Source organism: Hemitrygon akajei, chromosome 16, assembly GCF_048418815.1.
Source record: "Hemitrygon akajei chromosome 16, sHemAka1.3, whole genome shotgun sequence".
Lineage (NCBI taxonomy): Eukaryota > Metazoa > Chordata > Chondrichthyes > Myliobatiformes > Dasyatidae > Hemitrygon > Hemitrygon akajei.
In genome coordinates, this window is record NC_133139.1 from 68,393,921 (window position 1) to 68,407,624 (window position 13,704).

Consider the following 13,704-nt stretch of genomic DNA (forward strand, 5'->3'; position numbering starts at 1 on the left):
CTCCAAGTGGGGTCTGACCAGGGTCCTATACAGCTGGAACATCTCAGCTCCTAAACTCAATCCCATGGTTGATGAAGGCCAATACACCGTATGCCTTCTTAACCACAGAGTCAACCTGCGTAGCAGCTTTTAGTGTCCTATGGACTTGGACTCCAAGATCCCTCTGATCCTCCACACTGCCAAGAGTCTTATCATTAATACTATATTCTGCCATCATATTTGACCTACCAAAATGAACCACTCCACATCCTGCCACAGGTGTTGAGCATCCCTTGCCAATTCTGGTATAGTACAGAATATCTACTTCACCCGTGAGGTGGCTTCCAAAGATCATACCTGCAACTCTTGTAGCATTGTTGATTTCCAGACTTGAATGCCTCTGACCTGGCCCTCAGCAAATTTCGGATTTCATGGTTCATTCAGGGCTTCTGATTGGGGGAAACTCTGAACAATTTCATGGGGAAACAGTCATCCACAGCAGTTTTAATGAAGTCTGCTACAGTCCTGGTGTAGTCATGCAGATCCTCAGAGGAGTGCTTGAACACGTCCAGTCCACTGACTCAAGGCAATCCTGTAACTGTTCCTCTGCCTCGTGCAACCACCTCTTAGTCGTCTTGATCGCTTGAACCTTGCTCTTTAGGCTCTATCTGTATGTAGGTAGTGGGAGGACAGCCAAGTGGTCCGATTTGACAAAATGCGGCCTCGGGAAGGACCGATAGGCATTCCTGATCGTAGTGTACCAGTGGTTTAGTATGTTGGGACCTCTGGTGCTACAGGTTATATGCTGGTGATAACCGGGCAGGGTTTTCTTCAAACAGGCCTGGTTGAAGACAGTGACTCCAATTTGAAATGTGTTGTGATTGGTTGTTTCTTGTCTACAGACGATATCGTGCAGTGTCGCAAGTGCTTTCTTATAGCCGGCCACTGGTGGTATATAAACTGCAATCAGATAGGTGTTCCAAGTCAGGGGAACATGAGTTTGATATAACTGCCATGTTGGTACACCAAAGGTAATTGATGCTGCCACCCTCTTCCTTACCCGAGTTCACAGTCTGATCCACCCTGAAATTGTAAATCCTTCCTGTCTGTCCACAGATAGCCAAGTCTTGGTACAGTAAACAATTGAGATCTGCCTCTGATGCAGCAACCTTGCCCTGAGATCGTCAATTTTATTTTCTAGCGACTGCACGTTCGCCTACAAGATGCTGGGCGGAGGAGGCCTCATCCCTCTGCAGTTCAGCCAGACTGGGATCCCTGTTCTCCCGCCAGGCTTCCGGCCACGGCGGTGACCCTTAAAGGCACTGCCCTTAACTGCTCATTCAGCTCATTAATCATTAGCACCTGCTTGTTATCTTTGTTTAATCATGTACTGGGCAATATACTTACAAAGGTATCAAGTTTTTATTTGAAAAGTGGTCATACTTAATGCAAAATTCAAAAACTTCTCTGCAGCACTTAATTTTTGGAAATCGAATGTTTGGAAATTTAAAATTTGCTCTTTTCTACTGACATGCTAATGAAGAAGACAAAAATTAATATTAAAGCAAAATTTATATTAAAAGATCTCGTGTTTTGCACTGTATGGATAAAGTGATTGTTTCAAGCTAGTTGTAAGTTTTCATATTTAACAGATATCAACTGTTCACCTTGAGTAAATTAAATATTGGCTAAGCACTTGTAATGTTTGGCCCATAATTTAGATGCACAAAGATGCAAGTTGTTGAAGATTCAGTCTGGCTTTTGTATATAACTTCAACAGACTAAGATGTAATTTTGCAGTACAATATACAATATGTCCTTGTATAAAATATCCACTTAGAATTGACAGCAATTGATGTAAATATTACTAAATACAGTGTTGGGAAGTATCTGGTCTTGCACTTTGGTAGAAAGAATAAAAGCATTGACTTTTTTTCTAAATGGGGAGAAAATTCAAAAATCCGAGGTGAAAAGGGATTTGGGAGTCCTTATGCAGAATTCCCTGAAGGTTAATTTGCAGGTTGAATTGGGGGTGAGGGAGACAAATGCAATGATAGCATTCATTTCAAGAGGATTAGAATATTAAAGCAAGGATGTAATGCTGAGTGTGTAAAAGGCATTGGTGATGTCTCACTTGGTGTATTGTGAGCAGTTTTGGACCCCTTATTTAAGAAAGGATCTGATAGCATTGAGTAGGGTTCAGAGGATGTTCACGAGAATGATTCCAAGAATGATAGGGTTATCGTGACCAGTGATTGAAGGCTCTGGGTTTGTACACACTGGAATTTAGAAGAATAGGTGTGTGTGTGTGTGTGTGAGGGGTTGCGGTGGATCTCATTGAAACCTATTGAATGTTGAAAGACCTAGATTGAGTGGAAGTGAGGAAGATGTTTCCTTTGGTGGGAGCAGAGGGCATAGCCTCAAAATAAAAGGACGTCCATTTATAACAGAGACGAGGAATTTCTTTAGTCAGGGGGTGGTGAATCTGTGGAATTTGTTGTCACAGACAGCTATGGAGACTGGGTCACTGGGTGCATTGAAGGCGGAGGTTAATAGGTTCTTGATTAGTTAGAGCATGGTAGTTTATGGGGAGAAGGCAGGACATTGGGGTTGAGAGGGAAATGGATCAGCCATGATGAAATGGTGGAGGAGACTCAATGGGCAGAATAGCCTAATTCCGCTCCAATGTCGTATGGTTTTGAGTGCTTTTTAAATGTATTTAAGGAGTCTATCTCAACCATTTCTACCTCTAGCTCTTTCCATATAATGACCACCTTGAAGGTGAAAAGGTTGCTCTGTTTCCTGTTAAACTTTTCCCCTCTCATCCTAAGTGTATGTCATCGAGTTCTTGATTCCCCAACACTCAGGTAATGGATTTACCATTATAGTATTTCAAGAAAGAAATTCTCCATGTCTTTTGTACAGAATAAGAAATAAGTGTTTCACAGTTTTGGCACCCTACGCTACTCAAACCTCTTTGCTCCTTCCTGTTTAAACCCCTTGTGATTTTGTACAGTACGTACTGACATTTCATTAAAATGGTTGCAAGGCTGTCTGGGTGCCATGGTCAAGGATGTCTCTGAATGGGCACAGGGCATTCTGAGAGAGGAGGAGCAGCCAGAGGTCTTAGTCTATGTTGGTACCAATGACATGGACAGGAAGGGAGATGGGATCATGCAAAGAGATTTAAGGAGCTAGTTAAAAAGTGGGACCTCTAGGATTGTAATCTCAGAATTACTCTCGCCACATGGCAGCGGAGCAAGATATGGGAAGGCAGTACAGGTAAGTGCGTGGCTAAGGAGCTGATGCAGCAAGGAGAGCTTCAAATGGGTAATTGGGCTCCCTTCTAGAGCAGGTGGCATGCGCACAAGAGCACTGGTGAGGCCTCACTTGGAGTATTGTGAGCAGTTTTGGGCCCCTTATCTTGGAAAGGATGTGCTGAAACTGGAAAGGGTTCAAAGGAGGTTCATGAAAGTAATTCCAAGATTGAACGGCTTGTCACATGAAGGGCGTTTGATGGCTCTGAGCTTGTATTATTGGAGAATAAAGTTGCATCATTTGCTGTGTGGCCAGAACTATGTGGCCAGCCTTGTGTTTGCTATTTGATATGTATCCAACTTATTAGCCAGAATGTAATCTCTGTATTGTCTCTGTACTATTGAACACATCAGTGCCTTGAGAATGTAGCTAACAGTGAAAGTAAGCTTGTAGAGATAACGGTGGTAGAGGGGATCGTGGAGTGAAGTGATGGTATGGGGACCAGTCAAGGCCGGGAAGGGGAACACGTGTTCCAGGGAGTAGACTAGAGCAAGTATGGGCTATGGAGTGGTGTGATGGTATGGGGACCAGTCAAGGCCGGAAAGGGGGACACGTGTTCCAGGGAGTAGACTAGAGCAAGTATGGGCTATGGAGTGGTGTGATGGTGTAACACTGAGCAGAAATACTGGTGGCGAATCGAGAAGCTAATGTGCTGGTGATAAGCGTTGCAATCGGATAGGGTATGAGATAGGAGACGGGGTATGCTGATGTAACTGAGATAGGAGACGGGGTATGCTGATGTAACTGAGATAGGAGACGGGGTATGCTGATGTAACTGAGATAGGAGACGGGGTATGCTGATGTAACTGAGATAGGAGACGGGGTATGCTGATGTAACTGAGATAGGAGACGGGGTATGCTGATGTAACTGAGATAGGAGACGGGGTATGCTGATGTAACTGAGATAGGAGACGGGGTATGCTGATGTAACTGAGATAGGAGACGGGGTATGCTGATGTAACTGAGATAGGAGACGGGGTATGCTGATGTAACTGAGATAGGAGACGGGGTATGCTGATGTAACTGAGATAGGAGACGGGGTATGCTGATGTAACTGAGATAGGAGACGGGGTATGCTGATGTAACTGAGATAGGAGACGGGGTATGCTGATGTAACTGAGATAGGAGACGGGGTATGCTGATGTAACTGAGATAGGAGACGGGGTATGCTGATGTAACTGAGATAGGAGACGGGGTATGCTGATGTAACTGAGATAGGAGACGGGGTATGCTAATGTAACTGAGATAGGAGACGGGGTATGCTGATGTAACTGAGATAGGAGACGGGGTATGCTGATGTAACTGAGATAGGAGACGGGGTATGCTGATGAAACTGAGATAGGAGACGGGGTATGCTGATGAAACTGAGATAGGAGACGGGGTATGCTGATGAAACTGAGATAGGAGACGGGGTATGCTGATGTAACTGAGATAGGAGACGGGGTATGCTGATGTAACTGAGATAGGAGACGGGGTATGCTGATGTAACTGAGATAGGAGACGGGGTATGCTGATGTAACTGAGATAGGAGACGGGGTATGCTGATGAAACTGAGATAGGAGACGGGGTATGCTGATGTAACTGAGATAGGAGACGGGGTATGCTGATGTAACTGAGATAGGAGACGGGGTATGCTGATGTAACTGAGATAGGAGACGGGGTATGCTGATGTAACTGAGATAGGAGACGGGGTATGCTGATGTAACTGAGATAGGAGACGGGGTATGCTGATGTAACTGAGATAGGAGACGGGGTATGCTGATGTAACTGAGATAGGAGACGGGGTATGCTGATGTAACTGAGATAGGAGACGGGGTATGCTAATGTAACTGAGATAGGAGACGAGGGTATGCTAATGTAACTGAGATAGGAGACGGGGTATGCTAATGTAACTGAGATAGGAGACGGGGTATGCTAATGTAACTGAGATAGGAGACGGGGTATGCTAATGTAACTGAGATAGGAGACGGGGTATGCTAATGTAACTGAGATAGGAGACGGGGTATGCTAATGTAACTGAGATAGGAGACGAGGGTATGCTAATGTAACTGAGATAGGAGACGGGGTATGCTAATGTAACTGAGATAGGAGACGGGGTAAGCTAATGTAACTGAGATAGGAGACGGGGTGTGCTAATGTAACTGAGATAGGAGACGGGGTGTGCTAATGTAACTGAGATAGGAGACGGGGTGTGCTAATGTAACTGAGATAGGAGACGAGGGTGTGCTAATGTAACTGAGATAGGAGACGGGGTATGCTAATGTAACTGAGATAGGAGACGGGGTATGCTAATGTAACTGAGATAGGAGACGGGGTATGCTGATGTAACTGAGATAGGAGACGGGGTATGCTGATGTAACTGAGATAGGAGACGAGGGTATGCTGATGTAACTGAGATAGGAGACGGGGTATGCTGATGTAACTGAGATAGGAGACGGGGTATGCTGATGTAACTGAGATAGGAGACGGGGTATGCTGATGTAACTGAGATAGGAGACGGGGTATGCTGATGTAACTGAGATAGGAGACGGGGTATGCTGATGTAACTGAGATAGGAGACGGGGTATGCTGATGTAACTGAGATAGGAGACGGGGTATGCTGATGTAACTGAGATAGGAGACGGGGTATGCTGATGTAACTGAGATAGGAGACGGGGTATGCTGATGTAACTGAGATAGGAGACGGGGTATGCTAATGTAACTGAGATAGGAGACGGGGTATGCTAATGAAACTGAGATAGGAGACGAGGGTATGCTAATGTAACTGAGATAGGAGACGGGGTATGCTAATGTAACTGAGATAGGAGACGGGGTATGCTAATGAAACTAAGATAAGAAATTACTATAAAGAATACTGTGAACCAGGCTTGGGAAGCAATTAGTGACATGTTCATTAATTGTCTCAGCTTTTGTTTGCAAATAAAGGCTTAAGTTTCTCGAAGTATCTTCTGCGTCTCCTGATTATTTCAAGAAACCACGACAGTATTCACTGGAATTTAGAGGAATGAGGAATGATCTAATTGAAATGTATCGAATGGTGAAAGGCCTTGATAGAATGGATGTGGAAAGGATGTTTGCTATTGTGGGAGTGTCTAAGACCAGAGGACACAGCGTCAAAATAGAGGGGTGTCAATTTAGAACAGATGCGGAGGAATTTCTTTAGCCAGAGAGTGATGAATCTGTGGATTATTTGCTACAGGCAGCTGTGGAGGCCAAGTCTTTATGTAGATTTAAGGCAGAGGTTGATAGATTCTTGATTGGTCAGGGCATGAAAGAATATGGGGGGGGGGGGGAGGTGAGGCAGGAGATTGGGGCTGATTCATCAAAATGGATCAGCCATGATGAAAAGCAGACTCAATGGGCCAAATGGCCTAATTCTGCTCCTATATCATATGATCTAAGAGGGACAAGTCACACCTAAACTGATGGAGCACCATTTTTCTCAATGGGAGGTTTATAAGTGCAATGGGAGGAATTAAACTGTGTAGGGGTCAGTGGGAACAGGTTAGTCTGCAGGTGGAGGGGGTTGAGAAGAAAGGTAGAGGTTGGTGAGACCACATTTGGAATATTGTGCACAGTTCTGATCACCCAGATGTAGGTGGGATGTTATTAAGCTGGAAAGGAAAATTCTAATTATGTTATTAGGACTGGAGTGCTTGGGGTATTTAAGATTAAAAGATTGTTTATTGTCATTGTTAAGTGCACAAGTGTAAAGAAGAATGAAGTAATTGTTACCATGGATCTGATGCAGCACAAAAACACAATAAGCATAACAAAATAAATGTAAAAGCAATTTTATAATTGTGTAAGAGTGAAGTGACAGTGCTGGGGAGGGGGGAATGAAGGGTTCTGAGGAGCTGTGGGGGGGGGGGTGACTGATGTGGATGTAGTGGGTTAATGCTCAGCTCCAGCGTGAGGGCTTCACCATTCGACAGGAGGGCAGAGTCTCTTTAAACAGTAGAGGATGCAGAGTGTGCTTCATGATTAATTATCCGTGGCACAGCGACGTGGCAGTTCTGTCTCAATCCTGCTCATCCGACCTGGAGCATTTAACAGTCAAGTCTTGTCCATTTTAACTGCCGAGAGAGTTTTCCATCATTATCCTGGTAGTGGTGTACATTCCACCCCGGCCAACGTCAGACAAGCACTGGAGGAGGAGCAGAGCACCATGATCCGAGGTCATGAAAACCCACAGCCTGATGCCTTCCTGATCATTGCGGGCTATTTCAGCCAGGCCAGCTTGAAGAAGTCTCTCACCAAATATCACCAATGTGGAAACAGAGAACACACTTGACCACTGCTACACCACTATCAAGAACTTTAACCATGTCATCCTATGCCCACACTTTGGTAAGTACGATCATCTGGCTGTATTTATACTCCCCAGTGTACAGGCACAGAGTGCTTTCATGACTGCTTTGAATCGGTGGACTGGGCAATACTCAGGGATTCATCTTCCAATTTGAATGAATATTTCACAGTTGTCACCGACTTCATCAAGACCTGTGTGGATGAGAGTGTGCCTTCGAGAAAATACTGGACATACCCAAACCAAAATCCATGGATAAACCAGGAAATTTGCAGTCTGTTGAGGGCTAGATCCGTAGTGTTCAAGATTAGTGATTCAAAGCTATACAAGAGGTCCAAGGATAACCTACAGAAGGCTATTTTAAGAGTGAAGAAACAATTCCGATTGATGTTGGAGATGGAATATGATGCAAGTCAACTCTGGCAGGGTTTGCAGACCATTACATCTTACGATGCAAAACCTAACATCATGAACTCCCAGATGAGCTCAATGGCTTTTATGCAGCTTTGAAAGGGAGAATAAAAGAACACCTGTGCGAATCCATGCAACATCTGGTGATTCTGTGACCTCTGTCTTGGAGGCCGACGTCAAAACATCTTTCAAGAGGGTGAGCCCTCAGAAGGCGTCAGGCCCCGATGGTACACCTGGTGAAGAAGGAATGTAAGGGGAAAGCACTATGGGTAGTAGAAGAAGGCAGAATCATGAGAGAGGTGATAGGCACCTGGAAGAGGACGCAGAGTGAAAGTGGGATGGGGGAAGGGAGAGGGAGGGAATTCTTCATCTCTCCTGCCTATCCCCTCCCCCACCCCTTGATCTTTCCTCTGATTGGTTTTTCACCTGGCACCTTCTTTATAGGGCCCCTGCCCCCTTCTCCTTCAGTCCTGACGAAGGGTCTCGGCCTGAAATGTTGACTGCTTATTTCAACGGATGCTGCCCGACCTGCTGAGTTCCTCCAGCTTGTTTGTACATGTTGACTATATTAGGAGTTTGAGGATACTTAGTATGACGCCAAAGACTTGCAAATTTCTACAGAAGTATGGAGAGCATTCTAACTGGTTGCGTCACCATCTGGTATGGAGGGGCCATTGCATTGGATTGGAAAGAGCTGCAGAAGGTTGTAAACTCAGCCAGCTCCATCATGGGTATTGCCAGCATCGAGAATATCTTCAAATGGCAATGCCTCAAAAAGGTGGCAGCCATCATTAAGGACCCCCATCACCCAGGATAGGCTCTCTTCTCACTGCTACTATCAGGGAGGAAGTACAGGAGTCTGAAGACATGCACTCAGTATTTTAGGAACAGCTTCTTCCCCTCCGCTGTCTGAAAAGGCAGTGAACCAACCCATGCAAACCACCTCACTATTTTTTCTCCCTTTTTGCACTGTTTATTTAATTTAATGTTTTATGTATATATTTCTTATTGTAACATATAGTTTTTTATGTTTTGCACTGTAGTGCTGTTGCAAACATCAAATTTCACAACATAAACCAGTGATGTTAAGCCTGATTCTGATTCTAATGGGTGGAGGTGTTAATCAGCCTGACGGCTTAGGGGAAGTAATTGATTTTTCTAGTGTTCCTAGATTGAATGCTATGTAGGTGGCCTCTTCCCTGATGGAAGTGGGATAAACAGTCTATCAGCAGGGTGGGTGTGATTCTTCATGATATGACTGGTATAAGAAGAGACTAAATAGACTGGGGCATTTTCCCCTGGAACAGAGGAGGCTGAGTGGTGACATTTATTGAGGTATGAGGGAAATAGTCAGATGAATAGTTGCAGTCTTTTCCCAGTGAAGCCAAAAACCTCAATGGAATAGGTTTAAGGTGAAGGGGAAGGACTTAAAGGGGACATGGAGGGGGGGGCTAGTTTTTCCCCACACAGAGGGTGGAGATTATATGGAATGAGCTGCTGGAAGAAGATGTACAGGTGGGTACAATTACAATGTTTAAAAGTCATTTGGACAGGTGCGTTGATGTAAAAGGTTTAAAGGGATGTTGTTGAATTGGGATTAGTTGAGGTAGGCAACCTGTCTGGCATGGACAAGTTGGGCTGAAGGGCCTTTTACTGTGTTGCATGACTCTGTTTCAAAATGTTTGGTTTGGGACCAGTTGGATTTCTGGTGTGAAACTGCCACAGTTACACAGAATACAATACTAAGCGATTCTGTTGTTTCTTTCCTCCAAAACAGTTATTGCGACGATGCGAAATTTAGGTCGTAAAGGAAAACTGGAAGAGGCTGCTGGAGAGAGACTGAATGAGACGTTGCACATCCAGCAGCTGGATGTTTGCAGTGACCAATCAGTGGCAGACTGTCTCAACAATGTTGGAAGAGTTGACATTCTGGGTAAGGATGTGAAAATCTCATGTCCTGCACATTAAATTCCATCAATACACTTTCTCCCTGCTGCTGGGTTTCACAAGATCACCACCTGCAGCCCCTTCCCCTCCAAATCTGCAAGCTTTCAGTGTGATGCATACTTTTGTGTTTTGCATTTCGCATTTAATTTTTGTGCACAGAAATTAAGTTTAGACCTCATGACTCATGCTTGCAATAGTTGGTTATAATTTTATTTATAAGACATTGGAGCAGAATTTGATCATGGCTGATCCATTTCTGTCTCAACCCGATTCTCCTGCTTTCTCGCCATAACCTCTCACACCCTGACTTATCAAGAATCTATTGTCCTCCACCTTAGATACACCAAAGGCTTGGTTTTCACAGATGCTTGTGGCAAAGAATTCCACAGATGCACCATCCTGTGGCTAAAGAAATTCCTCCTCATCTCCATTCTAACTGCACGTCTGTCTAGTCAGAGGTTGTGGCCTATGGTCCTAGACTCCCCTGGTACAGGAAACACTTCCCAGCACTTTATTCCATTTGCCTCTTCTTTGCCCATCTTTGCAATTTGTCTAGGTCCATCTGCAACTTTCCTGCTTCCTCATCACTACATGCCCCTCCACCTATTGTCTGCAGACTTGGCAACAAAGCCATAGGTTCTATCATACAAATCATTGGCATACAGGGTAAAGAGAAACAGTTCCAATACTGACCCTTGTGGAACACCACTAGTCACCGGCAGCCGGCCAGAAAAAGGCTTCCTTCATTCCCAGTCTTTGTCTCCTACCAATCAGCCAATGATCTATCCCTGATAGTATCTTTCTTGTAATACCATGGGCTCTTATCTTGCTAAGCAGTGTCACTGATTCTCCATCATCTATACTGCTTGTTATTTCTTCAAAGAATTCTAACAGACTTGTCAGGCAAGATTTTCCCTTAAGAAAACCATACTGACTTTGACCTATTTTATCATGTGCCTCCAAGTGCCTGAAACCTCAGCCTTAACAATTGACTCCAACATCTTCCCACCATTGAAGTCAGGCTAACTGGCCTATAATTTCCTTTCTTCTGTCTCCTTCCCTTCTTGAAAAGTGGAGTGACATATGCAATATTCCAGTCCTCCAGAACCATGCCAGAATCTAGTGACTCTTGAAAGATTATTACTAATGCCTCCATAATCTCTTCAACTACCTCTTTCAGAACTCTAGATGTAGTCCATCTGATCCAGGTGACTTATCTACCCACAGACCTTTCAACTTCCTAAATAACTTCTCCCTAGTAATTGCAACTGTACTCATTTCTGTCCCCTGACAATCTTGAACATCCAGCTTACTGCTAGTGCTTTCCACAGTGAAGACTGATGCAGAATACTTAGTTCATTCGCCATTTTCTTATCCCCCATTACTACCTCTCCAGCGTCATTTTTAGTGGTCCATTGTCTACTCTCGCCTTTTTTTTTTACTCACGATATATCTGAAAAAGCTTTTGGTGTCATTTTTGATATTATTGGCAAGCTTAACTTCATATTTCATCTTTTCACTCCTTATGGCTTTTTAGTTGCCTTCTGTTCGTGTCCCATCCTCTAACTTCCCACTAATTTTTGCTCTATATTATGCCCTCTCTTTTGCTTTTATGTTGGCTTTGATATCCCTTGTCAGCCACAGTTGTGTCATCTTTCCCTTCAAATACTACTACCTCTTTGGGATGTATTTCTCCTGTGCCTTCTGAATTGCTCCCAGAAACTCTGGCCATTGCTTCTCTCCCATCATCCCTGCTAGTGTCCCCTTCCAATGAACTTTGGCCAGCTCATGTCTCATGCCTCTGTAATTCCCTTTACTCTACTGTAGTACCAATACACCTGACTTTTGCTTCTCCTCTGAAATTGCAGGGTGAAGCTCATAGCATTAATTTTTGTGCAGGGAAATGTAACTTTAGTCATCACGAGTTTTTTGCTTGCAATGGGTAATTTGAAATTTTATTCATAGCTCAACACACTTCCATTATCAATTCCCTTCATAATTTAAAAAAATTCTATAAGGTCATCACTTTATAAGGCCTCTTACACTCACAGCCTACGCAAATCATAAACACATGAAATTCTGCATTTGCTGGAAATCTTGAGCAACACACACAATTCTGGAGGAACTCAGCAAGCCAGGCGGCATCTATGGAGAGGGAACAGTTGGCGTTTCATGCTGAGGCCCTTCATCAGCACTTGAAAGGAAGGGGGAAGAAGCCAGATGCACAGGTAGGTGGATGGGCTGGAGTACAAGATGGCAGGTAATAGGTGAGGGGGAGGGAGGGTGGGTGGAGGAGGGAAGATGAGGTAAGAAGCTGGAAGGTGAAAGGTGGAAGAGGTAAAAGTCTGATACAGAAGAAATCTAGTAGATGAGGAGAGTAGACCATGGAGAAAGCAAAGGAGGAGAGGAACAGAAGGGAGGTGATGGATAGGTGAGGAGAAGAGTGAGAGGGTAACCAGAATAGGGGGCAGAAAAAGAGGGAGGGTAGAGAAATTACCCCAAAGTTGGAGAAATCAATGTTCATGCCATCAGGTTGGAGGCTAACCAGACCGAAAACGAGCCGTTGCTCCTCCAACCTGAGTTTGGTCTCATCATGGCAGTAGAGGAGGCCATGGACAGACACGTCAGTTTGGGAGTGGGAAATTGAATTGAAATGGGTAGCCTTTGTGGTGGACAGGGTTTTCCCTCCATAGATCCTGCATGACTTTGTGTTCCTCCAGCATTTTGTGAGTGTATTGCGCAGCCTATAAATCTCTCCTTGTAATTCAAATGCTCCAGTCCCTCAGCAGGAACACCTAGGTTTAAGCTGATCTGCAGAGGGTGTGGGAAGGGGAATTAAGAAGCTTCATTTCATTGAGTCTGGAACAGGGTGTGTTTAAATTAAAACAAACACATCACGTTACAGATCCTTTCGAGGTTATAGTAGGGACCTGTTTCAATGAACTGTTCGTAACCGGAGTAGTTTGTAAATCAGAAGTGCAGCTATGAACTGAACTCCCATGTGGCAGAAGATGCCCGCAGTCCTGCAGCAGCTAACAAATCCTAAGCGTTCGTTCATATGTAAGGACAGTATATACATAAGTTAGGCTATTGTAAACTGAGGAGGATCTGTACAAAAACCTGAAAACATGGTAAGCTGTAACCCACAAGTTAACGGACGGAGAAGGGCACTGGGAGTAAGGCAATTTTTAAACAAAATACGTACATTTTGGGATTTGGTGGCTCTGGGAGTGTCTGGATGTGTTGTCCATCAGTGTTCACCCTTGAGAAAATGATAGTGAGCTGCTGCAGTCCTGATGAAGATCCCACAGTGCTGAGGGAGGTCCACTATGTACTCTCGGTGACGATGAGGAATCGGCAATATATTTCCACATTAAAATGGGACGTAAATTGCAGGGAAAGTTGTTCCCTTGCACCTATGGACTTTCCGTGTCCAGCCTATTGGGAGAAATTTTAGAGTTTGAGGTATACTTGCTGAGACTGGATAGCCTGAGGCTTTTCCGCTGGAGTGTAAGACTCAGAATCAGGTTTGACATAGAGTACGTCATAAGATTTGCTGCTTTGTGGCAGCAGTACAGTGAAATGCATAAACGATACTATAAATGGCAATAAGAAATGTATATTAAAATAGGTAGTGCAAAAATACTGAGATAATGCTCACAGGATCGTTATAAAGTTTATAAAGACACGTAAAATCTCAAGGAGCATGGGAAAGGTGAAAGGTCAGTCTTTTCCCAAGG

The 13,704-nt window shown here is 44.2% G+C and overlaps 1 protein-coding gene across 3 annotated transcripts in view; it reads left to right on the forward strand.

Moving 5' to 3' along the window:
* rdh8a (retinol dehydrogenase 8a) overlaps window positions 1-13,704 on the forward strand; it is a 96,365-nt gene that overhangs the window by 17,711 nt on the left and 64,950 nt on the right. For all 3 annotated transcript variants that reach the window (XM_073069106.1, XM_073069104.1, XM_073069105.1), the window contains exon 3: window positions 9,795-9,950. In XM_073069106.1, coding sequence (XP_072925207.1) covers window positions 9,795-9,950 — 156 coding nt within the window. The remainder of the gene's footprint in view (window positions 1-9,794; window positions 9,951-13,704) is intronic.